Raw genomic sequence first — 25,667 nt, 5'->3', positions numbered from 1 at the left:
ATGATTCTTCTCTAGCTATTGTTCCTACATGATCCAAGTGGGCATTAAATACAGTAAATATAGAATCATCGTTTGCTCTTTTAAATCTATTGATATAACGCATATAAGAGGGGCTTTCAACATTAAATCTATCTTTTTTCTCTCTTTACAATACTTGTGTTGCGATACGGCAGTGCTTTGCATCCCAACTCTTACTCCCAATTTCTTCTGGTGTCTAGCAAGCAAAATAAATAAACAAATGCTCGTATCTCTTCTTTTTCCCTATTTTACCTCTGACAACCAAATTGTTTTCCAAGATTCCACAGCCAAAATTTCACTACCACGATTTTTTTTCTGTCAACAACGTTACTGTATATTGTCATCATCCTACCTCTTGTAGAAAACAGCACAAAATTCACCCTTTTTATCACCGTCGTCTCTACCGACGCCTACCCACTGATACTCGTCGCCCAAAAGAGCTTCTAAATCTAAAAGTTGATGATGAACAGATTCCTACATAACAATCAGTATTTTTAGTTCCTTCTTGAACAAAAACCTTACTTGAAGGGCAATAATATCAGGTGAATAAAGCAAGATTGTGTCCATCACCTTCCATTTTCGAATAGTCCAAGGTTGCTCACCGAGAAAGTCATTGGGATCAAATGGATTTTCTTTGATGGGTGGAGCAGCAAATGGTGTTGTAGGTGAAGTTGGATGATGGTCATGACGAATATTGAGCGTCATGAAGCTCAACTTCTTTTGGGTATTGTTGGTCATGTAAAGAGCAAGAAAGAAAAGAGAGAACAAAGAGATCCACTGGGGATTTTTTTAAAAAAAAAGATTCTCACGATTTCTTATTTGCTGAGCTTTTTCAAAGCTTCTCGTTATATAATGAAAAAGGCTTTATTTAAATATACATTGTTCTAATATACAAAGGGTTTATTGAGATTGCTCTTCAGTTTTGCTTCCATAAATAATCTCATATCTCTTCTTTGTTTCTTCATCCAAAGTTTGAGCTCTGCCTCTACGTTCATAGTTGACCATGTATCGATCTGATTTATAAGCACCTCCGCCCAAGCCAAAACACATGACAATATAAAACTACAAGACATTTAGTATTCAAATACACATACTATTAACAATCTTACCTTGTTTACTGTTTGAGTTCTACGGTACCAAGGCATAAAAGCATATAAAAGTCCAGAAGCAAAAAGACCTACACCTGCCCATTGAGCGGTACCAATAGCGAACCCTTTCATGGCGTATCTGGATGCATTCTCTTGGTCAGTACTAGTGACAACTCTCATTGAAATAAAAAATAAAAAATAAAAAAGAAACCCACTTGAAAATTCATCCCAATGCCTTTTTTTTTTTAAGTAAGGCTCGGTATTTCAAAAAAGAAAAAAAAATCATCTTTCCGTCATCTGTTTATAAAACACAGAGCAATAAACAGTAGTTTAAAGTGCATTGCACCCCAAGCTTCTTTCGATAAGCCCTTATGATACACTACTACCTTCATTACATGCCCACAACCTATCAGTAAGCTCATATCACTCAATCTTGTTCTTTTACCACATCTGTTTTCAACGTAACCTGTACTCTACTATACACGTAATCTCCTTTTTTAAAATAATTTAAATCTACAGCATCTTCAACACCCATTGTTGATTATAAAGGCTGTATCATCTATTGTTGTGAGCTCAAGTAACAGAATTTGAATCCTGCAGAGAGTGGATTGACTACTTCAAAACAATGGTTTTGCACATGTCTTATTTGCAGGTTTAATCCCATTATTTTTGAATACTTTGTTATTCAATGCAAACATTTTATGTAAATGGCATCTGTTTTTGTTAGTTTTTATTTATAACTGTAATAGGGACCACACACCTGAGAGCAATGTGGATCAGAGGAGAATGCAGTTGATTGAAGGTCAAGGTTGCTCCATTTGAAAATGACAGATTGTGATACAGCATCACTGATTTATTTTTTTACTGATAAAAGTCCGTCCATCATCAATTAGCAATGCTAAGAAATTGAGATATACCGAGTTTCTGTATCGATTGAGTAGACCAATCATTGGTTAAAATTAGAGTGAATACAGCAGACAGAAGCAAGCAAAGAAGGTGATAGGAGTACACGACATAGCTGTGTATTTTCTTATCAAAAAGGATCACCAACCTAGCAAAAAATTATTGGTGTGAGCAGCAGGTTAGGATCGCAAAAGAGGGGAAAAAAAAAAGAGCCAATCTTGTCTTCGTATTCATAAAATTAAATCGACATGTGTGATCTAGCAAGGCAAGTTGACTGTAATACTGAGGGAAATTGCCTTAAAAGAAGAGAGAGAGAGACAAAGAATCGCCTTGTGTAAGACTTCGATGCTGGCCGATTGTTTATAAACTGCCCGTTAACATTCATTTTCATCGCGTTCCCAAAGAGATTCCCAATAGAATGTGCCAAGGAGGGAAGAAAACAAAGGCTGGTATTGTTTGTCGCAAGTTCAAAAACGACTCGTCTTATGTCATTGCTGAATACGAGCTTGCTCTATTCATATGTTGAGGGTCATGCCATTTTCTACTATAAAGCGATCACCGAGAAAACCAGTTTGGTAATGATTAATAATTATGATCATAACGGATCTCATGCGTTGATTCATAATACATGTGTGAATCTTTAAACCTCAGTGGATCAAGGGGATTGATCGCCAGTTTTTTAGAGTAGAGAATGCTTTGAGCTGATGAAGATTACACTGAAGGGTACTCTCGAATCCCCCTTTCTGGGAAAACGAAGCGCAGCAGTAGGAGCTATAGTACTACTTGGACGAATCCAATATGGAAATTTTCATTAGCAAGAAATGCAAAATAGCACGATTTAAAGCTCTCATAGATAAAGACCAAGAATAACAAGACAACAACAAAGCTTTATAGTGACGACGACTAGAAACTTAAACAGTGTATAAAGAAAGTACAAAAGAGAAAATATACAAACTAGTTTATTAAAATGAATAATAAGGTTGGTAAGGTTGATGAGGCTGATGAGGTTGATGAGGTTGATTGACTGAAGCAGGATAGTTATTTCCATAGGAACCATTAGGGAAAGAATGATTGTTTGGGTAGTTATTTGTGTAAGCAGGATGATAATTTTGGATATCCTGAGAAGTAGGCTGCACATAATAATTGTGATCATGATACCCAGATTGTGGAGGATAGATCGAAGGCATTGACATGAATTGATGATGATACTGAGGAGAATAAGGCATGTCTTGTACTGATGTCATTGATGCTGATGCTTGTGGTAGTGGTTTATGCACTGGTATGGAAGACAGACTTTGGGATGGTTGATGTGAGAAAAGATGATGATGTAAAGGAGGTGTAGTATCAAACTTTACATTTTCTATACCAGGAGAAGTAGGCGTAAGAGGAGTAGACATACTTGCGAAGCGTATAGGTCTACTTGGTACAGGTGGAGGTGAGAATTTGTCTGATATAGACTTTCTAGGCTTGGCAGGCCGAGGAGGTAGAGGAGGTGGACTGATCGTCTTGGTTGTAGTATAGTTTGCTTTGTTGTTATAATCTGTAGATAAATTATCTGCTCTTACAACCCACCGCATCGATTCCCGCCTGTGAATAGATGACACTTGCTGGTATTGATTATTGAATCCATCGTTTGGCATTATGGTCTCTTGTTTGATTTGACCCAAATTACTTGATGATGATTGTAGTTCATGTAGATACTCAAGAGATGGCGATATGATTGTCACCTTAGAATTTGCAACTGGTACATTCTCAAGAGTTGGGCTAAATGTTTCTTCAAGTGGAGAATGAATAAGGGGAATGCTCGATGTAGACGATAGGGTAGTTGCTCGAGTAAGTGGTGGTTGCTCTTGTAGCCTGGGAAGCGGTTTAAGGGTTCTGTAATCCTTTTCATCTGGAATAAACTCATTTGGTTTTTGAAATGTTTCTTCCAGCTTTTTTAATGGTGATATGGGCGTTATAGGCGCTGTAGTTGCTGAATTTATATCTAGCTCCTTCATTTTTTCAAATACTTGCTCATACTCTAGATTTTCTTCTTCTATTTCTTCTAGTTCTCCATCGTCATTATCGTCTTCAATACTGAAATCAAGCTTTGGACGTGTTCCAATGATGAATGGAATATTAAATATGACAGTACCACTCTGCTTATCTTTTTTAAATCTATTTTTATCATTCAAATTGACTGTGGCCTTGATATTGTATTCAATTCTAAAAGAAGGACAGGATGTATCTACAGTGGGACAGGAGGTTTTAGGAATCGGCAACTTTAAGCTGAAGGTGTCTGTAAAATCTACGGGACCCGAGATTTCGATATCGCTCGAAGTTTCTGATAGTGACTTTGGTCCAAAAAGTTCATTTCTACATGAAAAGAACTGTGAGATTTTCTTTCAGTAAACAAAATTATGGCTTACTTGTTCTTTCCATAGTAAACATATCTCACTAACTGTACTTTTATTCCTTTTTCTTTTGTTATTGCACCAATGTGATGAATGGTTACATAAATAGGAATGGTGTCACCTTTTGATTAATTGTTAATAGATTCCGTTTGACTGTGTTCCATATACCTTTCACAGCCCCACGCTTTTTGAGTGTAATGGTCACTTTAACCTTGTCAGTTTCTTTTGTTAAAGCAAATTCCTTTATTTGATGATGCTCTCGGTTTAACTCATCTGATTCTACATTAATATCTTCCAAAATAGTCACAGTCTCTGTAGCCGTCGAACAAAACTTCTCCATAATAGCATAGGGTCTATTACGTACAGCCACAAGTTTATAACTGATCTTTAATAGTTTCGGAATCTATAGAGAATAGGATGAATAAAGATTGTTATGATTACTCTTATTATTTACCATTAATGTACTTGGTAGTTCATAATCTGATGCTTTTGGAATACGCATAGTGAATGGAAACCTATGTGTGCAAGCATCAAGAAGGTATGACTTCTCTCCTTCTGGTGGTTGGGAAACATAGATTGATTTTGAATAAATGGCTGTACTTTTTCCACCTATCTCTGCAACACCTTCTAAACTAAGCTTGATATTGTTTGTTTTTGTTGACTTTTTTAAGTCTAATACAATATTGCCTAAAAGGATATAAACATAGTGTACATGTCATGTCTTTACAATAAATACCAGAAATATCATCTCCAGGAAAATAATATCTTTCTTGCTTAAGCTCAATGTAGAACTCATTTTCTTTCGATTTGAATAAATCAGTCATTAATTATATTTATTTTTTTTTAAAAAAAAAACAAAAAAAAAAAAAAAAAAAAAAAAAAGCTTCAATTGTTGGATAAAAATGATTAAAAGCCAAATCTATTTAAGGAAATAATACTGTTGTACAAGATTTTCAATAAAGGGGGAAACTTCTTCAATTCTTTTACACATTATAAATCATTGTATTCATCTTGCTTACCTTCTTTCTTCTTTTTATGCCTTATAACCTATTCTATGTTTATTCATCAAAGCTTTCTTTATTATTGCATGAAAAATCTTGGGGCATGACTAGTTTGATCCGATTACAGTCAAACCTATGGAAATTGGCGTTTTCACAAAAATAATTGTCCGATGAATGTCCTATCTTCTATTGGAGTAAACCCATCTGGATTCTCCAAGCTCCTATGCTCCCGATTTTATGCTCAAATAGTTCGGCCACAAATGGAATATGGCATAGCTATCAACTGCTTCAATCACACTCAGCTGAAATCTTTAGAAGAGGCACAAGACAAATGCATATGTAAGATCTACGGTGCGTCTAGAAAAACATCCACCAAGGTAGTGCTCCATTTGGCTAAGTTACCCACAATGAGAGAAAGAGTAGCTATCCTGCAAGCCCAATTCCTCTTTCGTTCATTATCTTTACCTGAGGACACACTGCTGTATCGCTTAATGCCACATATACAGTACACCAGAGGTCATCAATGGTATAAACTATCAAAAATTGCTCTGTGGAAATTGATGCCGCCGACAATAGCCGACTTAGATACCCGAGGCTTTAGAGCAATAAAAAAGAAATTCCTCCACTCTAACCTTGAAAAACAGATCCAAGGTAAGAACTCCAAACTACTATCCAGCTGTCGCCCAACAATCACTCTCGACCCTATCTTGTGGCTACCAATGACTCATGAAGAAAGAAGTCGATGTATACGATGGCGCCTTGGTTGGTTGCCAGGTGGAGCTCCCAAACCCTGCCCTTACCATCCCAACAACAATCTATCAAGACGACACGCCATCAGCTGCCTCAATATTCATCGCCGTCTCTGTATGCCTGAAACAATAGCTGACCCTATATCTTTCCTTTTGAATATGCTTCCGACACGCATCTTTGTTCCCTCTAGTATTGCTCTGTCCTGGACCTGTCGATGGACCGTTATATGCTCTATCCTCCATGAATTAGATCAACTACAACACTATACAATCATCTCATACAAGACACCTCATGGCCAAAAACTAATTGAATGGCTGAGACAATTTAACTAACTTCGTATGTCTCTCTATGCACCCTACTTTCCTTTATCATTTTTTACCCTTGAACCCGAAGGTTTTTTTTCTAAACATCACACCTCCAAACGGATTGATTTGGTCCGGGCGGACACTTGTTTGTTTTATTTTTTTAGCGCTCAATTGGACCTTTAATAAAATATAACGTTTAAACAATTATTTTTGTCATTTTGGCTGGAAACTTTTGTCCGAAACAGCTAATTAAATTTGGCACTTTCAAGTTGATCATTAACGTCTTTCTTCTGTCTGTCTTTCTCTTTTTTGACTTAGGAACCGAAAGTGTAGGCTTTCTAAATACCATATAAACGACTGTGTTTACAGTAACTGTACCCAACACAATATAGGTGATCACTCTTGTTACTGGTGTTTTTAGTACTGGGCGGTTTTCAACAGGAGGCCAAGCAATTTTTTTCTCCTATTCATGTAAAAATCAGTATTATCAATAGAAGTGTTAGATATTTTTTCTTGGTGAATAAAGAGAGATCTGGTAATTTATTCTATTTTAGTAATCCATTTCAGTTGAAAAAGTGAGTTTAAACCCTTTTTATTTTGCAATAAGAAATTGGTATTATTTTACTTAAAACTAATTACATCAATAATATTGAATAGGACAATTTCGATACTTGAAGTTTGAGCTATTAGTCATATTAAGTAAAGTAGCAATATCAAGGCTTGATGAATGACTGAGTAGTGGTGAATCATTTGGGAATGGCACGGAATGGCAGCAATGCCAAAATATCTGGGCAACGCGTAACAATATTTGGAGGTTTTTCAGAGTAGCAAAAGATTGGATTGATAATAAAGAATCTAGTACTTTGACGCGGCCAATCTCGATCATAGTGTAGAAACGGTGGTGAATTCTCTGTGTCACATAAAAAATCAGTTGGAAACCATTGACTTGGAAGGCGAGAATGGGATGTTCATTTTTTAAACTAGTATTTCTTGATAATACAGTCAGCTTTAAAGTGTCTACGCAGAGTGATTGTGTTGTAGTGCTATCGTCGCCTGGTTTGACTTCACCATACCCTAGGTGTCTTCCAAATTTTAATTGTACCAATGTTGATATGATTGCATCAGGTCTTATTTCTGGTACTATTTCATCCATTTTATTTGGCCACCTTAAAATAACTTTCTTTGTAGTGTCAGCTAAGATTGCCAATAACAAGGGTTCATAGTATCTTGTCTGAATATCAACTTCTCCAATTTTGTTCTTCTCTACAATTGAGTCCAAAGGTAACTTCGTGAGTCTATCATACGTACAGAATCAAAAAAAAAAGAGATATGAATCTTCATTCAAACACTGCTCATTCAACTACACTTACAAATCTCCAATCCCTTCAATAACGTTTCCTTTCAATGAATCCATACCAGCAGCCAGAGTTAAAAGTTCAAGCTTTGCTTGTTTAGGTGTAATGATATTCTGATCGATAGAGTTCAAAACTTTTAAAACAGTCATATAGTCCTCTGTTGTAAAATCTGGGCATGTGTCTGGGATTTTGTTCAGCAGTACTTGATTTTGATTATCTAAAAGTTTATCGAGCAACTCCTCGCTGAAAAAAGATGTTTTGATATTGCTATGCTGGTTTTTAGCTAAAAAAAGGACATCGCCCAAGGCCAATAATTCTTGAACATACGTTTCCAATATAATAGGTCTAAGTATTTTATCAGCACGATTTTGATATTGTCGGAAAAGCGCAGTAATGTCAGAACCACCGAGCATATAATGCTTAAGATCAAGTTCATTATTCGAAGAGTCAATTGTAAATGCAGATGGTGTTGTAGTGGTTACTGTTCCTGATGTTGATGTCTCTGATGTTACTGATGTTGGTATCTCTGATGTTGGCGTTTCTTTTGTTGCTGATGAGGATGTTGTAGTATCTTTTATAGCTGGTTTATGAAAGTTTTCAGCAGAAGCTAAAACCTCTTCAGAATTCTTCACTAAAAACTTATTAATTACATCAGAGCAATTGGAATCAGCCTCCAACAAAGCATCTACTCGTTTTTGTTCTTTCCAGAATTCAATACAGTGAAGAGTTAATTTGGTGTGACTGTATACCGAGTAAAGGTAGGGCGAGAGGATGGATCCTTGGAGTACTCCAGTCTTTGGATGGAAACGCCTAGAAGTTGCATTTGAGAGGAGCACTTCTATCTGGACTTCATCAAACAAGTTGCGTAGAAGACCTAGGAGTGGAGGTGATATATAAGGCTGTAAGACATCCCATATATAGTTCCTGTCGACAGTATCATAGGCGGATTTTATATCCAGAAAGGCTAGTATGGGCTTGGTCTGATAATGTGAACGCAGTATATGGCAGATTTCTGCAAGGCAAAGAGCTTGATCTATCGCACCACGGGATTCTCTGAAACCGCCTTGTGCAATGTCAAGTGGGTATCCGTTAGTTTGCAACCTATATTGTATGCAACGTTCCAAGATCTTTCTAAAGATAGAAGTTAGACTGATAGGTCGGTAGTTACTCGATTCGTTAGTGGAGCCTTCTTTATATATCGGGACAACTTGAGCAACACGCCAAGATTGTGGAGTGTAAGACCACATCCAGCATAAACGGAAGAGCGAAAGAAGGAGCGGTGCCAGCAGATGTTGTATAGGTTGTAACATTTCATTCCTGAGGTGATCTACGCCGGGTGCTTTCTTTGTTGGTAAGTTTCTAATAGTTTCTTGTATATCCTCTGTAGTAATTGGGCACTCTATCTCAAAGGGTAGAATTGGATTATGAATATTGTTTCTTTGTACTTCCCTTAGTAGTTGTCCCGAAAAGATATTCTCTAGATGTGAAGCCATTATGTCTGCAGCATGCTGGGGACCTTGAGGTGTAGAAAATGTTGGTCGTAGGGCGCGATGTTTACGGATACGACTGAGTTTAGAAATAGCTTTTGTGTATTCTCCAATCGCCATCTGATGACAGAACCTACGCCAATTTTCTCGACGTCTTTGGTGAATAAGACGCCTCAGCGTTGCACGTGCTTGTTGGTGTTGTAACCAGAAATGGAGTTTATTCAGACCGTATGCTTTACGCCATTTCCTATAGTAGTATTCTTTAGTCTCGTATGCTTATCTCATTTCCGCTGTCCAAAAGTCCTTTAATGGGTCAGTTTGTTGGCCTATACGTCCACAGATGTTATCCAGTGATATATATACTGCTTGGCAAATGTCATCATTTAGTTTTTCAATAAAATCTCTTGCTGACTGTTGATCATGAGGCTGTTATTTATTGTTTTCGATCGACATTGATATGTTGTTGGCTGCATTTTGAAAACTTTGAATATATTGATTCCTTGTTTTAGCATCCTGCAAATTTGTGAGTTTCCAAGTGGTACGTGGTTGTTGACTGTGGGTTTCTGGTAATATGCTGGGATGATATGAGAAAGACATCATCTTGTGTGCAGAATCCAAAGAGATCTTCCTGTATTGTTAGAGACGGGTTACATAGTTCAGTATCACTCATGAAGAAATCTATAGTGCTGCTACCTTGGTGTGCTATAAAAGTGGGTTTTCCATATGCAAGGCGTTGGTTCCATAAGATGAAATTGTGTTCTTGTAACCGTCTATATATCGTATTTCCTCTGGGGTTTGTAGAGTTATCTCCAGTATAAGATCCCATTCTTGCATTAAAGTCGCCACATAGGATGGTATGCTTGACATCGGGCGCTGTATGTGGTAAGGAATCCAGGACCTGACTGACGACTTGATTGTCGAGCGAGGGAGGAAGATAAACACAATGTACAAGAGTGTCTGCAATAATGAAGGAGAGTTTGTATTGGGAAATCGACATGTCATCGTCGTTCGGTAGGTGATGAACATGATATGGACAGGTTGGGTTGATAAGAAGACTGATACCTTGATGACCCTTAGTAGCTAGGGGTTGTAGTTTGATACCGTATGTGTGAAATTGTTTCCAGTGAGTAGGGTATTTGTTAGATGGCAAAAGCCAAGTTTCAGTAATAAGAAGAACCGAGGAAGATTGGGCAAGATGGAGTATTGGCGATATGGCCTGTTTTGCTAGGCCTGTGGCATTGAAGAGGGCAATAATGATTGGACTGATATGGAGGTTGTATCATCCATAGGAGCCGTGGCTTGGTTTATGTCCTTAGTTTCTTCGAAGGTGCTCATATGATCATCATCGGAAAAAAATATGTCGATATCTTGCTGTCTGTTTATTGTTAGTGTCAGCAAAGTTTCTTGTAAAAGTTGTTTGCTGATCCAGCCCTTTGAATAAAAGTATCGGGCAACGGCAAATTTGACTGGTGTTCGAATGTATTGTAGAGCTCTTTCAATGCGGTTACAGTGGTGCATAAAAGCAAGATCTTCTCGCTCTGCAGGGGTGCGATCAGCATATTTTGGATCACGAAGCACTTAGGGATCGCAAGGATTAAAGTCCTCTTTGATGGTTACTTTGAAGCGTTGTAGTTGTTGTCGGAGCTCGTCTTCATAATCATTGTGGATCAAAAGGGCGACAATGTTACGATCAGGGTAGTGTATGTCAATGATACGGTTGTTATTAATATCCAATTTGCGCAAGCGAGAGCGGATCTGTCCAATGGGTACTCTAGCCTTTGTAGGCAAGTAGATATATTTAAATCCTTGGTTGGTAGAGGGTGGCTGTAACAGACGTGCAGCCGCTTCTTGTCGTTGTAGTCGTCGTTGTTGTCGTTGAGTGGTCAATTGATCTTTAATTTGCTGAAGTTTTTCAGGTTGGTGCCATGGAGTTGATTGCAAAAGTGCTGTTGCAGCGTTCTGAAGAGGAGGAAACTCGGAAGGGTTCAAGTGGTTTGTGGGATTCGAGACGTTGCTCTGTTGATTTAGTTGTTCCTGGAGGTGTGCTGTCTGGACTCGAAGTCGTTCAATTTCAGTTCTTGCGGAAGCTAATTCTTTTGTTAGTAGTTGGATCATGTTAAGGAGAGACTGTGGATCGGCTTGGCTGTTGTCGATTTGTGTCACTTGGGATGACGTAGCGCCTTGGAAGGATCCAGAAAATTCAGGATTCATCGATGTTTGTGTGTTTGCAGGAGTAGGCTGTATGGAATTAACAATGTTCAACATAGTTTTGGCTCGGAAGCTGCTGCCGCAACCATTACAACGGAAAATAGGTTGTGGAGGCTCAGATTTATTAGAGCCGTTTCGGCGGAAAATACCCTTTTTTTCGCAATTAGGACATCTCAGAGATTTGCGATGGGTCTCGAAATGAGAAAGTAAGTAATCAATTTCATCCTGTGATAGGATATTATTAAGGTTTTGCATGTTATTGTCGTTATTATTATCAGGTTTAGTAGAGTCTGGAGGCATAGTTAATGTTCTTTTAATGTTTTATTGTTGTTCGTAGTGTGTGTAACGTATAAATTCACGAAAGAGCACAATTATTTTTGTTTAAATGTTATACTTTATTGAAAGTCCAATTGAGCGCTAAAAATAAAAACAAATAAGTGTCCGCCCGGACCAGGTCAATCCGTTAGGATGTCGATGTTATGAAAAAACCCCTCTGGGATAAAGGGTAAAAAAGGTAAAGGGAGGAGAAATGTGTGGAGCCATAAAAGATGGAGCTAAAGGAAATGTTTAAGCCATTCGAGGAGCTTCTGACCATGTGGGTGAGTAATGGGGATAGCTGTGACATGTTGAAGTTGATCCAGTTCATGTAATATTGAACATATAACTGGCCAGCGTTGGGACCAAGAGAGTGCTAGATTTGAGGATACTGAGGGGCGAGATGGAAGCATATTCAGAAGGAACGACAGAGGATCTGTAATGGTTTTAGGCATATAGAGGCGTTGGTGCATATTGAGGCAAGTAATGGCGTGTTTGCGTGTGAACTTGAGTGTAGGGTGTTTGGGACACGGATGCGGCTTTCCACCAGGTAACCAACCTAGCCTCCACCGTATACATCGACTACGTTCTGCATAGGACATGGGTAACCATAAGATAGGGTCCAAAGATACGGATCTACGGCAACTTGAAAGAAGTTTGTAATGCCCACTTTGTTGGCGCTTTTCTAGAGATTGTTGCAGGAAGCGTTTTTTGGCTGTTTTGAACATGTGCTTATCCAGTTCCTCTCCTGTAGAAGGTAAGCTTTGCCAGAGAGGGGTCTTTGAGAGGAGGAACCATTGGTGTCCACGAATGTGTCGAATGTGTGGTAATAGTCGGCATAACAGTGCATCGTCAGGTAAGCATAAGGACCTGTAAAGGAACTGTGCTTGTAAAATGTGAACTCGATCTGCCATAAGGGGAAGTTTAGCTAGGTGAAGCATCACTTTGGTGGAGGTGTTTCCACGGGCACCATAGATCGTACGGATGCATGTATCTTGCACATCTTCAATGGATTTCAGCTGGGTATTAGTGAAGCGGTTGATTGCCAAGCCATATTCAAGCTGTGGTCGAACTATATGAGCGTAAAATCTGGTTGAAAGGAGCCTAGAGAAGCCAGAGGGATTAATGCCCATTGACTTCAGTACGTTCATCGTGGCTAATGCTTTAGAGGAGTTGCGTCTAATCAATTCATCTGGGTCTAGGTAACCCCCTGGTTTAAATGGTACGCCTAGATAAGCAAAAGAGGTTACTTGTGGCAGGACTTGGTTATAAATGGTATATGGTATAGGTTCTAGCTGATTGTCCAATATGACACATTTGGAGGGGTTCCATCGGTACCCCATTTGTAGGCTATGCTCTTCACACTTACGTAGCAGACCAGTCATAGTCGTACGTTCAGCTATTAGCACCACGTCATCTGCATAGAGTAAGCAGTTTAGGAGCGGTATCGTTTCTAATGGCGACATGTCAGTGGTGATGGCCTGGGATCGTAATTGGGCTGGAAGCTGATTTATGTAGATGGAATAGAGATACGGTGAGAGGATAGAGCCTTGAAGCACGCCTGTTTTCGGGTGAAAACGACGAGAGGTCGTATTAGAGAGAAGGATTTCGATTTGCACATCGTCAAAAAGGCAACGTAACAGGTTGAGCATGGGAGATGAGACGTAACGGCTCAGAGTGTCCCATACGAAACTGCGATTGACTGTGTCATATGCGGACTTGATGTCAAGAAATGCTAAGACAGGCTTGACATGGTAGTGTGTACGCAGTATGTGACTAATTTCTGTGAGGCACAAAGCCTGATCTAATGCGCTGCGGGATTCTCTAAAGCCACCTTGGGCTATATCAAGAGGTGGTCCGTCGGTTTGTAGAATGTGCTGGATGCAGCGTTCCAAGATCTTTCTAAAGATAGTGGTCATACTAATTGGACGGTAATTACCTGGATCTGATGGTGAGCCTTTCTTGTATATGGGTATCACCTGGGCAATGCGCCATGTCTGTGGGACATATGACCAAGCCCAGCACATATGGAAGAGGTGAAAGAGAATAGGTGCTAGCAGATGAGATATTGGTTGGAGCATTTCATTTCGCAGGTGATCGATCCCAGGTGCTTTCTTGACTGGTAGGGAACGGATAGCGAGGTTAATATCGTCCCTGGTGAACGGGCAATCTATTTCAAAAGGTAAAATAGGAGTATCGATTTCGTAAAGTTGGACGTTTTTAAGAAGATCACCTGAGAAAGTAGTTTCCAAGCAGGAAGCCATTATTTCAGCTGCATGCTGTGGGCCCTCTGGAGTGGAGAAAGTGGGTTTCAAAGTTCGGTTCTTGCGAATACGGCTAAGCTTAGATATTGCCTTGGTATATTCTTCAGATGCCATTTGTTTACAGAAAGTGGCCCAAGTTTCTCGGCGAAGTTGGGCGATCAGTCGACGTAGAGTAGCTCTAGCTTCTTGGTGCTTTAGCCAATAATGGAGCTTGTTAAGCCCATATGCTTTTCTCCATTTCCTGTAGCAGAGTTCTCGGTAGTCGTAAGCTTCTTGCAATTTGTCAGTCCAGAAGTCGCGTAATGGATCTGTAGAGTGTGAAACTCTCCCGCAACTGTCATCTAGTGAGGTATATATTGCCTGACAAAGGTCAGCATTGAGCTTTTCTATGTAGTCAACCGCATAATGTCTATTGTTCATATGATAATAATGTTTTTCATGGTATTGCAATAAAGGCTGGGATAACTCCTGAAAACGACGCAAGTATACTTCATGATTGTTGCGGTCCTTGAGTTTTCCTAGATTCCAGATAATCCGTGGGTGCCTTGGGAGTTGTGGAATGCTGGCATTGATTTGAAAGGAAAGAGATACTAATTTATGATTCGAGTCCAATGAAAGATCTTGGCGAATTCTCATGGAGGATCCAGTAAGCTCGGTAGTACTCATAAATAGATCAATAATGCTACTGCCCTGATGGGCCATAAAAGTATATTGTCCATACGCCAACCTTTGATTCCATAGGATGATATTGTTTCTTTGTATCCAGCTTATGATCAGATTGCCTCTGGAGTTCGTTGAGTGGTCCCCTACAATAGATCCCAGTCTAGCATTAAAGTCGCCGCAGATAATAGTCGTATTAGTGTGGCTAGTTGTATGCGGTAAAGAGTTTAAAACTTGATTGACGGTTTGGTTATCCAGATGGGGAGGTAGGTAAAGACAGTGGATTAAGACGTTAGCAATGGTAAAAGACAATTTGTACTGACTTAATGGTGTATCGTCAGTTCTAAAATGATGGACATGATACTTGCAGTCAGGATTCACGAGAAGACTGATTCCTTGACTACCTTTGGTAGCTAGAGGTTGGGTTTTAATACCATATGTATGGTATTGTTTCCAATGCGTTGGATACTTAAGTGGATTTAAGAGCCAGGTTTCCGTAAGGAGGAGAACAGAAGACGATCGAACTATATTAAGGATAGGGCCTATGGCTTGACGAGCTAAACCAGTTGTATTGAAAAGTGAAATTGTAATATTACTCATAGTGATAAGGCATCGTTCATACAGGCCTCATCAGAAGGAAGATCTTGGTTCTTATATTCATCTGTGGTACTCATGTTCTCATCTTCGAAACATAGCGGATCTGACTCTGGTTCGTTGTTACGTCGGTTTGAGGGTAGGTTCTCCTGTAAAGTCTGCTTGCTGATCCATCCTTGGGCGTAAAAATATCTTGCAACAGCAAATTTAACAGGGGTACGTATGAATCTCAGAGCTCGTTCCATACGGTTGCAATGATGCATAAAGGCGAGGTTGGCTCGTTCTTCGTCAGAAGCGTCAGCGTATTGGGGGTCACGAAGGATTTTAGGATCACAAGGATTAAAATCATCTTTCAGCGTTACCTTGAAACGTTGCAGGTGGGAACGAAGTTCGTCGGCATAATCATTGTGCACCAGTAGGGCTACGACATTACGATCAGGGTAGTGAATATCTAGGATACGGTTATTATTGATATCCAATTTACGCAATCGGGAGCGAAGTTGGCCAATAGGTACTCGGGCCTTCGTGGGGAGATAGATGTACTTAAAGCCTTGATTCTCGGAGGGTGGCTGTAATATTCTGGCGGCGGCTTCTTGTCTTTGTTGTCGTCGCTGTTGTCTTTGCTGCATTAGGCTTTCTTTCAATCGACGTACTTGGTCGGGGTTACGCCAAGGTGATGCTGTTGGCGTGGGTTCAGGGATATCAAAGGAGGATTGAGTATTTGTTATTACAGGTGGTGTGGGTTGGTTACTAGTTAATCTTTCGTGGTTAAACTGGTTCTGTAACTGGATAGTTGTGGTACGGAGTTGCTCAATTTCAGATCTGGCGGCTGCAAGCTCTTGCGTAAGGCGCTGGATCATGTTTAGAAGAGATTGTACGTCACCTGATTGACTACCAAGTGAGTCTAGCTGGTGGGTCGGAGTTGTTTGCGAGGGTCTAGAAATTTCGACATTCTCTGTAGGTGAGATCTGTGTCAAAGAAGAAATGCAAGAATGTATAATGGATCTCATAGTTATAGCTCTATAGCTACTACCGCAGCTGGTACAACGGAAAAGAGCTTGCGGGGATTCTGTCTTAGTGTGGCCGTTTCGTCGAAAGAGACCCTGTTTCTCACAGTGAGGGCATTTTAAGACCTTACGGTGTTGTTCGAACTGGGCAATCAATTCAGTAGTTTCCTCTTGGGTAAGGACATTTGATATGCTTGGCGTATTGTTTTGGTTGATAGAGCCAGGTGGCATACTTAGAGACGTTTTATTATCAGTGTTGGTTTTATAAATTAGCGGAAAAAAAAGCGCACAATTATTTTTGTGAAAACGCCAATTTCCATAGGTTTGACTGTATGACATTTGATATATTTTATCTGAACCCCATTTCAATCCTTCTCAGCTAAAATCGAAGGGGTGGCTTCTTCCTGCCGTCTCATCATTGGCTGACAGGGTCTATCGGGATTTCTTTATTATTGCTTTTGAGTTTTCATGTGTTTCAAAAATGTGATTGAAGGCTTTAAATGGATCTAACCATTCAATAAGAATAACCCTTAATTTTTATCGTTTTGATTCGTGAACAAGAGTAGTGAATGCAATTCACGGAACAAGTGCCTTTGGTTGATAAAGACCTTTATTTTTTTTTATTTTTTTCCAAAAAAAAAATTAATGCTCTTTTACAAAAACATAACAAACCAGACATTGCTATTTTTCTCTGTTTCTGGTAAGTACAGTATTTCCAAAAATTAATGTCACTTTTTTGAACATTTTATAATACAAATTATACAGAAAACGACATTTGGATGCGACATTAATTTTTGGAAATACTGTACTGTCAACAAGTTTGGTAAAGCAATCCATTTTCAGTTACAGAGAAAACCTGCATGAAATTCAAGAACAATACTTTAGTTGATTGGACAAAGAAAATGAATATTGATGTGACTGGCTTGATGCCGTCATATAACACTTATGAATGACAAATACGTACACACGTACCTTTTCTTTTCCTCGTTATATAATGTTTTTAACACGTTCCGAATATGATCGTGGAGTCAACACTTTTTCTCCCGAAGGTCGTTTATTTCAAGTAGAATACGCGATTGAAGCTATTAAGGTACTTTGATAGATACAGTAGAAAATGATATAATAACTCTTCTTTCAAACAATATAGCTCGGCACCACAGCTATTGGTGTTCAAACCTCTGAAGGTGTTGTCTTGGCTGTTGAAAAGCGTGTTTCTTCTACATTATTGGAACCTAGTTCAATTGAAAAGATTATGGAAATTGACGAACATTTAGGTTGTGCTGTTAGTGGAATGACAGCCGATGCAAGAACCATGATTGAGCATGCTCGAGTCGCTGCTCAGGTATATATAATAATAATAATAGCACATAAAAAACAGTGGGGGGTATTCATCCTGTTATTTAGAACCATCGATTTACCTATGAAGAAAGGTTAAAGGTTGAAAGTGTGACTCAAAGTGTTTGTGATTTAGCACTAAGATTTGGTGAAGGTGCTGAAGGTGAAGAGTCAATTATGGTAAGTCAGGAAAGAAGAAGAGAATATAAAATATTTATTTTTGAGAACTACAGAGTCGTCCTTTTGGTGTTGCATTACTTATTGCTGGAGTAGATGAAAATGGACCTCAGCTGTAAGTTTGTCTATTTTAAAAAAAAGCCAGTGTCCACTCATGACGCCATCCTAGTTTCCATGCCGACCCTTCTGGTACATTTATGAAATACCAAGCAAAAGCAATTGGATCTGGATCTGAAGGAGCTCAAACAGAACTTCAAAAAGAATATCACAAATCTATGACATTAAAGGAAGCAGAGAAACTTGCATTAAGTGTATTAAAGTCAGTGATGGAAGAGAAATTGAACAAGTCTAATGTTCAAATTGCATCAGTTACACCCGAAAACAACTTTAGAATTTATTCAGAAGAAGAATTACAAACTGTGATTGAAAGATTGTAAAATTAAGAAAATAAAATAAAATAAAAATACAAAGTTGTCAATTAGTTTTGGCAAATAAACAGTTTATTGTTGTGATTGTTCATTTGATTTCTTTTATGGAATTTTTGTGGCCAAGATGCCTCAATCGGTCTGCGTGTCAAATTATGTGAGATGACATGAATAATTGTATCTACTCTTTCTTGATCCTCTTCATATCCCCAATCAGGTTCTTGTAATTCACCATCAAACACAGTGCGCGTCTCAATACTTGTTTCCTTCTCGTTAGAAACAATATCCACCCATTCATCTTCTGAGTCTGAGGGGTCATGTATCGAGAGTGTATGATCCATGTCTCTTGTTAAAATCAAGTTTTCATGTTCTTCATCATCCTGCCAAGTCTTTGTAGAAGCAAATTTAATGTTTTCGTTATTCATCAACAAAAGGAAGAAAGAGAATGCAATTTGGTTTAGTAGTAACGGAGGATTTAAATAGTTTACTTTTGAATTCGAAATAAGCAATTTTTATATTAACCAACTTGGTCTCTCTTATCAAGCCTTGTTCAAACTTTAAGACGTCATTTTTTTTTAAAAAATAAAATAAAGAAAGAATAATAGGGGTTTTATAAATAACATAAATAAATTACATAGAATTACTAGCAACGTAAACACTATTTGGTGTTTCAGTCATTCTTGGTTCAAGCTGTAAACTTCTTTTATACAACTTTTCTACATCATGTTCTTGATCCAGCTGAGTTTTAATAAACTCTTGAAATTCTTGGATGGTATGGAAATTATAAGCAAAGGATTGGAATTGTTTCAATTCTCGAATGACTTCTGCTACTTTTTGTCGTTTAGCAAAGTTGATTAAACTGTTTGATTTACGGAGATAATCTGGATTGCCATCTTCAATAAAAGTCAAGTCTTGCAGGTAAATACCCAGGAATGGAATACATGGTGGACTGACAGAGTGAATGATTTCTCTGTATTCTACAAAATTACGATTGGCTCCTAATAACTTACGAATGGAAGCAAGTGACTGAGTTGTACTTCTACTACAAAGCTATTAAAGAGTTAGATAATGATAACTACTAAAGAAAATACAGTTTACCATCCAAGTCTTTTTTAGTCGACCAATGGAGCTATTATCAAATGCAGATAAAATGGCCATGCAAGTATTGTAATTATTGACTGTTCTACAATGCTATTCGACTTGTTAGTATTTGCTGCTTATTTCGTACAAGTCTTCTTACATCAGCCACTTGAACCCAATATTTAATTACACCAGCTCTCTTCTTAGCTTCCTCATAAAACAAAATACTTTCTGTCACCCAAGAAGTCAGACGATTACAGTACTGGATCGATTGCTTGATATTCACCGCAATAGACCCATGAACGCCATCCCTTGACCAAGCTTTGCCCAAACATTCAATTGGTCTAATGCTACTGTAAAGCTTAAAATCTTTAATACTTAATTGTCTTGCCATCTCGAGTGGATCAGTTTCAAGGAGTGTGATATTTTGTATGTTTTTAGGGAATATGGGATCTGGACCATTGATTGGATTCGGAATAATTTTTTTCATCTCTCCTCGAGACTCTGCACGCTTCTTGATCAACGCCAATATCTGGTTTGCTGCAAATTCTGAAGAATCACGAACATATGAATTCGTAAAGTATTCAAATCGACCTAATAAGTGTTCGTCTTCATCAATGTAATAATTTTCAAGCCAATTTTTCAATACATTAAATATTCTAAGAATATGATTTTTAGAAATAACAATCATACTTTTTTTTACTTGATTTACCTAAGACGAACTAATTTTTGTTTACGTTCAGTCCACATTTCCAATTGTTCAGGTGTTAATCTTTCAGGTGGACGTAAGTTATAACGAGCTTCTAATAAACTTACAACTTCTTCAGTTGTACAAAAAGATCGATAAGTAAGTAAGAAGGTAGCAATGAAATTTGTATCTGTAAAGAAGAGACATGGATTAATTTTTTTTTCTTTCAATTTTCCTTTTGGTCTTATACCTAAAGTATCATGTACAGTCAATCGCTCAACCAGAGCAGGCAGCGTGCCACCTTTAATAGAGCCATCAGAAGCCAATTCCAATTCATCTGGATGATGATCACTACCGAGTGTATCCATTGAATCCACCGAACGATCATCAGGTCGAATACTTTGTTGTCTTCTACGGTTGACAATATCAGAAATGCCACTTGCAGCCAGTGTTGGACGACGTAGGTTGGAATGCATCGATTTCGTATCATCCACATCAAATTCACCAAATTCCACTTCAGATTCTTCCTCGAGCGAACTTATCTGTATGCCATTTTCACTGTCACAAAATGAGTTACGTCTAGGGGTGGTTGCACTAGGAGACAGCAAGACTTCCTCTCGATTCACAATCATGTTTCGTTTTCTTTCGTTGACCATAGCAATCACACTCTGTTCAACTGTCTCAATGACGTTTTCTATATGGATCACTGCTTGATGTAGGGTTTGAACTGAATCATGAATATTGATATCTGGATTCGTGAGTGTCTGAACAGTGCCAAATAAATGGCCCAAGGCGCTGTAGATGCTCTTACGACTGCTGTGATAGGTGGTAATAGAAGGTATTTGGCTATTATCAATGCTATCCAAGTTGATATCATCTAAAATAGCAATGTATTGACCAACCTGTGTCGAGAGTGTTCTGAAGAGTGCAATCGAGGAGGCTCTTTTGTCTGTCTTGTCATCGTCATCGTTGTCATTTTGTAAGACAAGTGCGTGTGCTGCTACTGATAATTCCTCAGCCGATGTGTAGATCTGATGTGAATAGACTTGTAAACTGAGAATCAAATCTCCATTGAGCAAGTATTTGCCTTTTTGAAGTAAAGAACTGCTTATTTCTCGAGTGACCTTGTTCATCTTTTTCCTGTCTTCGGGCGTTAAACCCAAGTTGATCATACCCGTAGTGATATTCTTGGTTGGATTGATCTTTGGATTGTTTGTCTTGAGTATACCAGGAGATTCAAGCAAGTAAGGATCAAAAGGAAGTTGAGAAATATCAGCAAACAAATGTAGGTCGATGGAATAAATAGGAACATTACGTTGTTGACAGGCAGTAATAAAGTTACGGACACCAATCAATACATCATTTGCGTCCTTTTCTACTCTTTCCAGCATATTTTCAGGATTAGAATCATTGGATGATTCGGCGCCTAATTTTGAATCCAAGACAAGTTTGGATAAGGAAGACATGACGGATCTTCTGGGATCGCGGAATATAGGCTCAGTGACAAGCGGAGAATCTTTATCTAATGCACGAGATGCATACAGCATCAGTCGGATGGATTCTACAGTCACTGTTGTCTTTAATGGCAGTTGATCTCGTTGTCCTTTTTGAGCCGCATTAATTAATTCATGGATATTAAAAGCAATGTCTGCCGCAACCTTGGTCCATGTCAGCTTCTTGTCTGTGGCTTGTTCTTGAACTGCACTGCCAGAGTGACTTTGTTCATTCTCTTTTACTTTTTTCTCTTCATCTTCTTCATCACTTTCACCTTCTTTTTCAGTCTTCTTCTGGAATAAGAGTAATAAAAGATTAATAAAAAATACATTTATTCAATTTGAATAGTTGTATTTACCAAGTAACCTGTCTCAATATCAATCTCGTCGTAATCCCAAGTTGTTTCTTGTGTAATCAAATTACAAAAATAAATCCTTCCTTGAGGCGTTTTCCTCTCTACCCAGTTTTTCATCAACTGAAATAAAATTTGAGTACAAACAATATTTTTGTGTATATGATTATGATCAAGAGTACCTCTTCAGGGGTCGGAGCAGCAGCTGAAGGTTCATCGTCCACCTCTTGCTCTACTCTTTCTTCTTCTTCTTCAATTGGCAGACTGGGATGAAAAAAGCTATCTCTGTTATAATCAGTGATCTTTTGATCTTTTTGATCCAACAATGCTGGGTTTTGATAAGTAATTTTTCCGCTTTGTTCATTATAGTAATACCACTGTCTTCCGTCGTCGGTCATTTGAATGGTCCAACCATCTGGTAGATTACTATTGTTATTTTGACTTGTTTCTGAACTAGTTGAGTTGCTGTAAATAGACGAAACACGGTCTGAAGGCTTTGGTGGAAGAGCGCTTTCGGGTGGTCTAGAATAAGCATCTTCTGTTACAACCTCAACATAGTTACTAGGAAACCAGCCTCGTTCACCATTACACCTATAGTAGTCATGAGCAACAATCCTACATGAGAGCATTCATCTACACCTACCATCCATCCCACCAACCCGATTCAAGTTTGGCTAATACGTTAATAATATCACCTTTTCTAAAACTTAATGAAGATTTCTCTTCAGAATAATAAGAATAAATAGCTCGAACTCTTCCAATTATTCTAGGAGGTGGAGATAGGTCATTCATAAGCTACTCTGTGTCTATGTATATAAAGGAGCGAATAAAAGGTTAAAAAAGTTTAGAAAACAGATGTTTTTTTTTATTGTCCTTTAAGGAAGAGGAGATGAATTGGTTGTGTGACAAAGAGTTACATTGTCAACTATTACAAAAAAAAAACATAGAGTGATTTCTGTTCAATATGTTGTGAGCTATGACTGATACTACATACATTAAATGATCAAGTATCTTGCTTACATCAATCCTTTCTTTATTAAACATGTAGGATAATGTATGTAATCTAATGCTTATCATTTAGAATGTGTCGAATCAGTGTTGTGACACACAACGTCCGTTTCTTTTTTTAGGATATTCCTTATTATCATTTACATTTATTGGCTGAAGTGAAGAACCTTATTGACCATTGGTAGCTTTTCAGATAAACCCTTTGAAACAAATATCATTGGTTACCTGAGTCTATTATTTTAATTTGCACCGTGTTAAATCTCTTCACATGAAATTATTTTTTAAAGGATCAAAATCATAAAATAGCAACGTTATTTGAACGACAGTAAAAAAAAAAAAAAAAGAAAAAAACGACAAAAGCACTCTATTTGCATTCTTTTTTTTGTACACAACATGGCTTTAATAATGGATTTTTATATCTTTTAATTATCAATCAGCGAGTTTGAATTAAATGAAAGGGCTTTTTTATATCTTGACTTGATACAGTACTTTCTCTACTAAAACTAGTATGTAATATGCCCTTTGTTATTGATCCTACAGAAATTGTGTGGTAATGAATTTGAATGTTTGGTATCTCCAAAATGTTATCAAAATAATTGTAAACCAAGTTTGTTTATTTATTCCTATTCCTGACTTTTTACTATCTACCATTTATTTAATATATAGCAAAACACGTCTGTGAAGACAATAAACATGTTTTTACGTGTTTATAGCATCGGACTATACAAAAGATAGATACGTCAAGAGGTTGATGAGGTTTATTAAACGATTTGGATAAAGGCTTTTTTATAAGGAGCTCATAGTTATCTTTACCTCTTTTCCATGACAGATCATTATAATGGTTAATAGACCACCATGATGAATAGCGTCGAGGCTTATGGATGTACATCTCGACCGACGTTTATTACAAACGCTTTTTGAATAAAAAGGCTGCGTCTTTACTACATACTGTCCAACCATAGAAAGCTACTTTTATGAAACAAAGGATGTCTTAAATCTTAAATATTTTTTTTTTTTTTTTTTGCAATATTTGCCTAGGAATTCCCAAATGCCCCAATTGAAAAACTGTAAATTGAGACAATCAGAAACCTTTGCATGTACTAAGAACAATCACTACCAACGACAGGCAATAATAAAAAGACAATCATAAGTTGGGGTTCTGCTTTTTTCTTTCTTTTTTGTGTTTATGTCATTTCTAAAAAAAGTTTGTTATGGTCAACCGTTGCTTTTAGGAAGATCATTTCTATCAAAAATCCACTATTCAAAGTCTGCTTTACAATCTAGTTCATCACTTCAGTTTTATCAAAATAAAATCATTGAAGAATATGCAATTCAACCAGTGAATCCAAGCACGTTGCGTCAATTTATCTTCTTTGGTCGGCAAATGAATGCAGAACGTCTTATTACTTCGGCTAATTGGGTACGAAAAGAGCTCTTAATTCGATTGGCACACCGTATTCGCGATTTTCAACAGCTTCCTTTTATTGTTGGAGCAAATCCTCACATTGAATATGTATACAAGCTTTATTTGGAATCGTTTGAATCAATTCGTCATTTCCCACCTATAGCCACGGAGGCAGATAATCTAAAGTTTTGCAACTTATTAAAGGATTTATTGGAAGATGGGTTATTAGCCTTACCAAAACTTGCTCAAGGCCTTTGTGAGAGCGCAAAGTTTTATTCAGCAGAGCAGGATAATCTTGATCTATTCTTGAATCGTACCTTAAGGTCAAGGATATCACGACGCATACTGGCCGAACAACATTTGACATTGACAAAGGCTTGTGAGGATCAGTGGGGACACAGCGATGGTTATGTTGGTATTATATTTGTTCGCTGCTCGGCTCAGCAAATAGTGAATAGAGCAAAGGATTTGGTTTATCAGCATATCCAAACATATCATAAAAAGAAAACGAATAGTCAAAAGCTATTACTTCCAGAAATTAAGGTGGTTATCCATCCAAATGGCCAAGACAATGAATTTGTATTCGCTTATGTGAGTTGTTAAAAGAAAAAAGATTGTGACCTTTATTAATGCCTTGAAAAAAAGGTGCCAGAGCAATTAGAGTATATTTTGTATGAACTATTGGACAATGCTGTACGATTTACAATGAAGAAATATTCACATACAAATTACCCTCCAATCAAAGTGACTGTCAGTGCAAATGATTCAAATGTTTACTTTAGAGTATCGGACCAGGGCGGTGGAATAACAAGGAATAAATATGAACGGCTTTGGTCCTACCAAGCACGGGCAAATGTAGGTGACTTTAATGCCTTTAAAGCAGTTGAAAAAATTCCAGTGACAATTGACGAGAGAGCAAATCAAGCTTCACAAATGGGCAGCCATCGTTTGGGTATAGGGCTGACAATGAGTAAGATTTATGCAGAATATTGGGGAGGAGAACTACAGATGATTACAATGGATGGATATGGTACGGATGTTTATGTGAGAATTCCGAAGCTTGGAACAAGCATTGAGAACTTAGGAATCGATCTCCAAGCACATCCTGCCTTTCACAATAATGATCAAACCGATCTGATACTAAAGAGTAAAAAATACAAGTTAAAGCATGATGACAAGGCACGAAAAGTAAAGCCTGAAAAGGCTAAATTCATCAATAGCAGCTGGAGTGAGAGTTGCATGATACAGTCTTAATACTTTTTTTTTGTCTACAGTAATAAAATTATAAAATCAATATTTCTTATCATTTTCAGAGATTTAGTAAAAATAATTTCATTAAATAATATGGCAAA

At 37.9% G+C, this 25,667-nt stretch overlaps 11 protein-coding genes across 11 annotated transcripts; 3 read left to right on the top strand and 8 right to left on the bottom strand.

Moving 5' to 3' along the window:
- Window positions 1-145: 145 nt before the first annotated feature.
- Window positions 146-585, bottom strand: RO3G_02370 (uncharacterized protein; the record flags this gene model as incomplete). Its single annotated transcript, XM_067656961.1, has 4 exons — window positions 146-214; window positions 271-316; window positions 371-492; window positions 541-585. The coding sequence occupies 4 exons, from the start codon at window positions 583-585 to the stop codon at window positions 146-148; spliced, it is 282 nt and encodes a 93-aa protein (XP_067513062.1).
- A 333-nt stretch (window positions 586-918) lies between these two features.
- Window positions 919-1,286, bottom strand: RO3G_02369 (uncharacterized protein; the record flags this gene model as incomplete). Its single annotated transcript, XM_067656960.1, has 2 exons — window positions 919-1,080; window positions 1,128-1,286. 2 exons carry the CDS (start codon window positions 1,284-1,286, stop codon window positions 919-921), a joined length of 321 nt encoding a protein of 106 aa, XP_067513061.1.
- Window positions 1,287-2,971: 1,685 nt separating this feature from the next.
- Window positions 2,972-5,229, bottom strand: RO3G_02368 (uncharacterized protein; the record flags this gene model as incomplete). Its single annotated transcript, XM_067656959.1, has 5 exons — window positions 2,972-4,367; window positions 4,421-4,526; window positions 4,574-4,808; window positions 4,860-5,092; window positions 5,133-5,229. The coding sequence occupies 5 exons, from the start codon at window positions 5,227-5,229 to the stop codon at window positions 2,972-2,974; spliced, it is 2,067 nt and encodes a 688-aa protein (XP_067513060.1).
- Window positions 5,230-5,666: 437 nt separating this feature from the next.
- RO3G_02367 (uncharacterized protein) lies at window positions 5,667-6,488 on the top strand (the record flags this gene model as incomplete). The annotated part of the gene is made up of 1 exon (XM_067656958.1): window positions 5,667-6,488. One exon carries the CDS (start codon window positions 5,667-5,669, stop codon window positions 6,486-6,488), a length of 822 nt encoding a protein of 273 aa, XP_067513059.1.
- A 1,339-nt stretch (window positions 6,489-7,827) lies between these two features.
- Window positions 7,828-9,126, bottom strand: RO3G_02366 (uncharacterized protein; the record flags this gene model as incomplete). The annotated part of the gene is made up of 1 exon (XM_067656957.1): window positions 7,828-9,126. The coding sequence occupies one exon, from the start codon at window positions 9,124-9,126 to the stop codon at window positions 7,828-7,830; it is 1,299 nt and encodes a 432-aa protein (XP_067513058.1).
- Window positions 9,127-10,881: 1,755 nt separating this feature from the next.
- Window positions 10,882-11,568, bottom strand: RO3G_02365 (uncharacterized protein; the record flags this gene model as incomplete). Its single annotated transcript, XM_067656956.1, has 1 exon — window positions 10,882-11,568. One exon carries the CDS (start codon window positions 11,566-11,568, stop codon window positions 10,882-10,884), a length of 687 nt encoding a protein of 228 aa, XP_067513057.1.
- Window positions 11,569-12,065: 497 nt separating this feature from the next.
- RO3G_02364 (uncharacterized protein) lies at window positions 12,066-16,582 on the bottom strand (the record flags this gene model as incomplete). Its single annotated transcript, XM_067656955.1, has 3 exons — window positions 12,066-13,054; window positions 13,196-15,307; window positions 15,373-16,582. 3 exons carry the CDS (start codon window positions 16,580-16,582, stop codon window positions 12,066-12,068), a joined length of 4,311 nt encoding a protein of 1,436 aa, XP_067513056.1.
- Window positions 16,583-17,345: 763 nt separating this feature from the next.
- On the top strand, window positions 17,346-18,300 carry RO3G_02363 (uncharacterized protein; the record flags this gene model as incomplete). Its single annotated transcript, XM_067656954.1, has 5 exons — window positions 17,346-17,441; window positions 17,499-17,693; window positions 17,756-17,866; window positions 17,920-17,978; window positions 18,033-18,300. The coding sequence occupies 5 exons, from the start codon at window positions 17,346-17,348 to the stop codon at window positions 18,298-18,300; spliced, it is 729 nt and encodes a 242-aa protein (XP_067513055.1).
- Window positions 18,301-18,420: 120 nt separating this feature from the next.
- RO3G_02362 (uncharacterized protein) lies at window positions 18,421-18,713 on the bottom strand (the record flags this gene model as incomplete). Its single annotated transcript, XM_067656953.1, has 2 exons — window positions 18,421-18,429; window positions 18,474-18,713. The coding sequence occupies 2 exons, from the start codon at window positions 18,711-18,713 to the stop codon at window positions 18,421-18,423; spliced, it is 249 nt and encodes an 82-aa protein (XP_067513054.1).
- Window positions 18,714-18,918: 205 nt separating this feature from the next.
- Window positions 18,919-22,300, bottom strand: RO3G_02361 (uncharacterized protein; the record flags this gene model as incomplete). Its single annotated transcript, XM_067656952.1, has 5 exons — window positions 18,919-19,338; window positions 19,529-20,027; window positions 20,081-21,843; window positions 21,909-22,025; window positions 22,085-22,300. The coding sequence occupies 5 exons, from the start codon at window positions 22,298-22,300 to the stop codon at window positions 18,919-18,921; spliced, it is 3,015 nt and encodes a 1,004-aa protein (XP_067513053.1).
- Window positions 22,301-24,294: 1,994 nt separating this feature from the next.
- On the top strand, window positions 24,295-25,569 carry RO3G_02360 (uncharacterized protein; the record flags this gene model as incomplete). The annotated part of the gene is made up of 3 exons (XM_067656951.1): window positions 24,295-24,423; window positions 24,520-24,906; window positions 24,961-25,569. The coding sequence occupies 3 exons, from the start codon at window positions 24,295-24,297 to the stop codon at window positions 25,567-25,569; spliced, it is 1,125 nt and encodes a 374-aa protein (XP_067513052.1).
- Window positions 25,570-25,667: the final 98 nt, after the last annotated feature.

The sequence above is a fragment of the Rhizopus delemar genome, genomic scaffold (genome assembly GCF_000149305.1).
Source record: "Rhizopus delemar RA 99-880 supercont3.2 genomic scaffold, whole genome shotgun sequence".
NCBI lineage: Eukaryota > Fungi > Mucoromycota > Mucoromycetes > Mucorales > Rhizopodaceae > Rhizopus > Rhizopus delemar.
The sequence above is the reverse complement of the archived record's forward strand: the minus strand, read 5'-3'. Positions and strand labels throughout refer to the sequence as shown.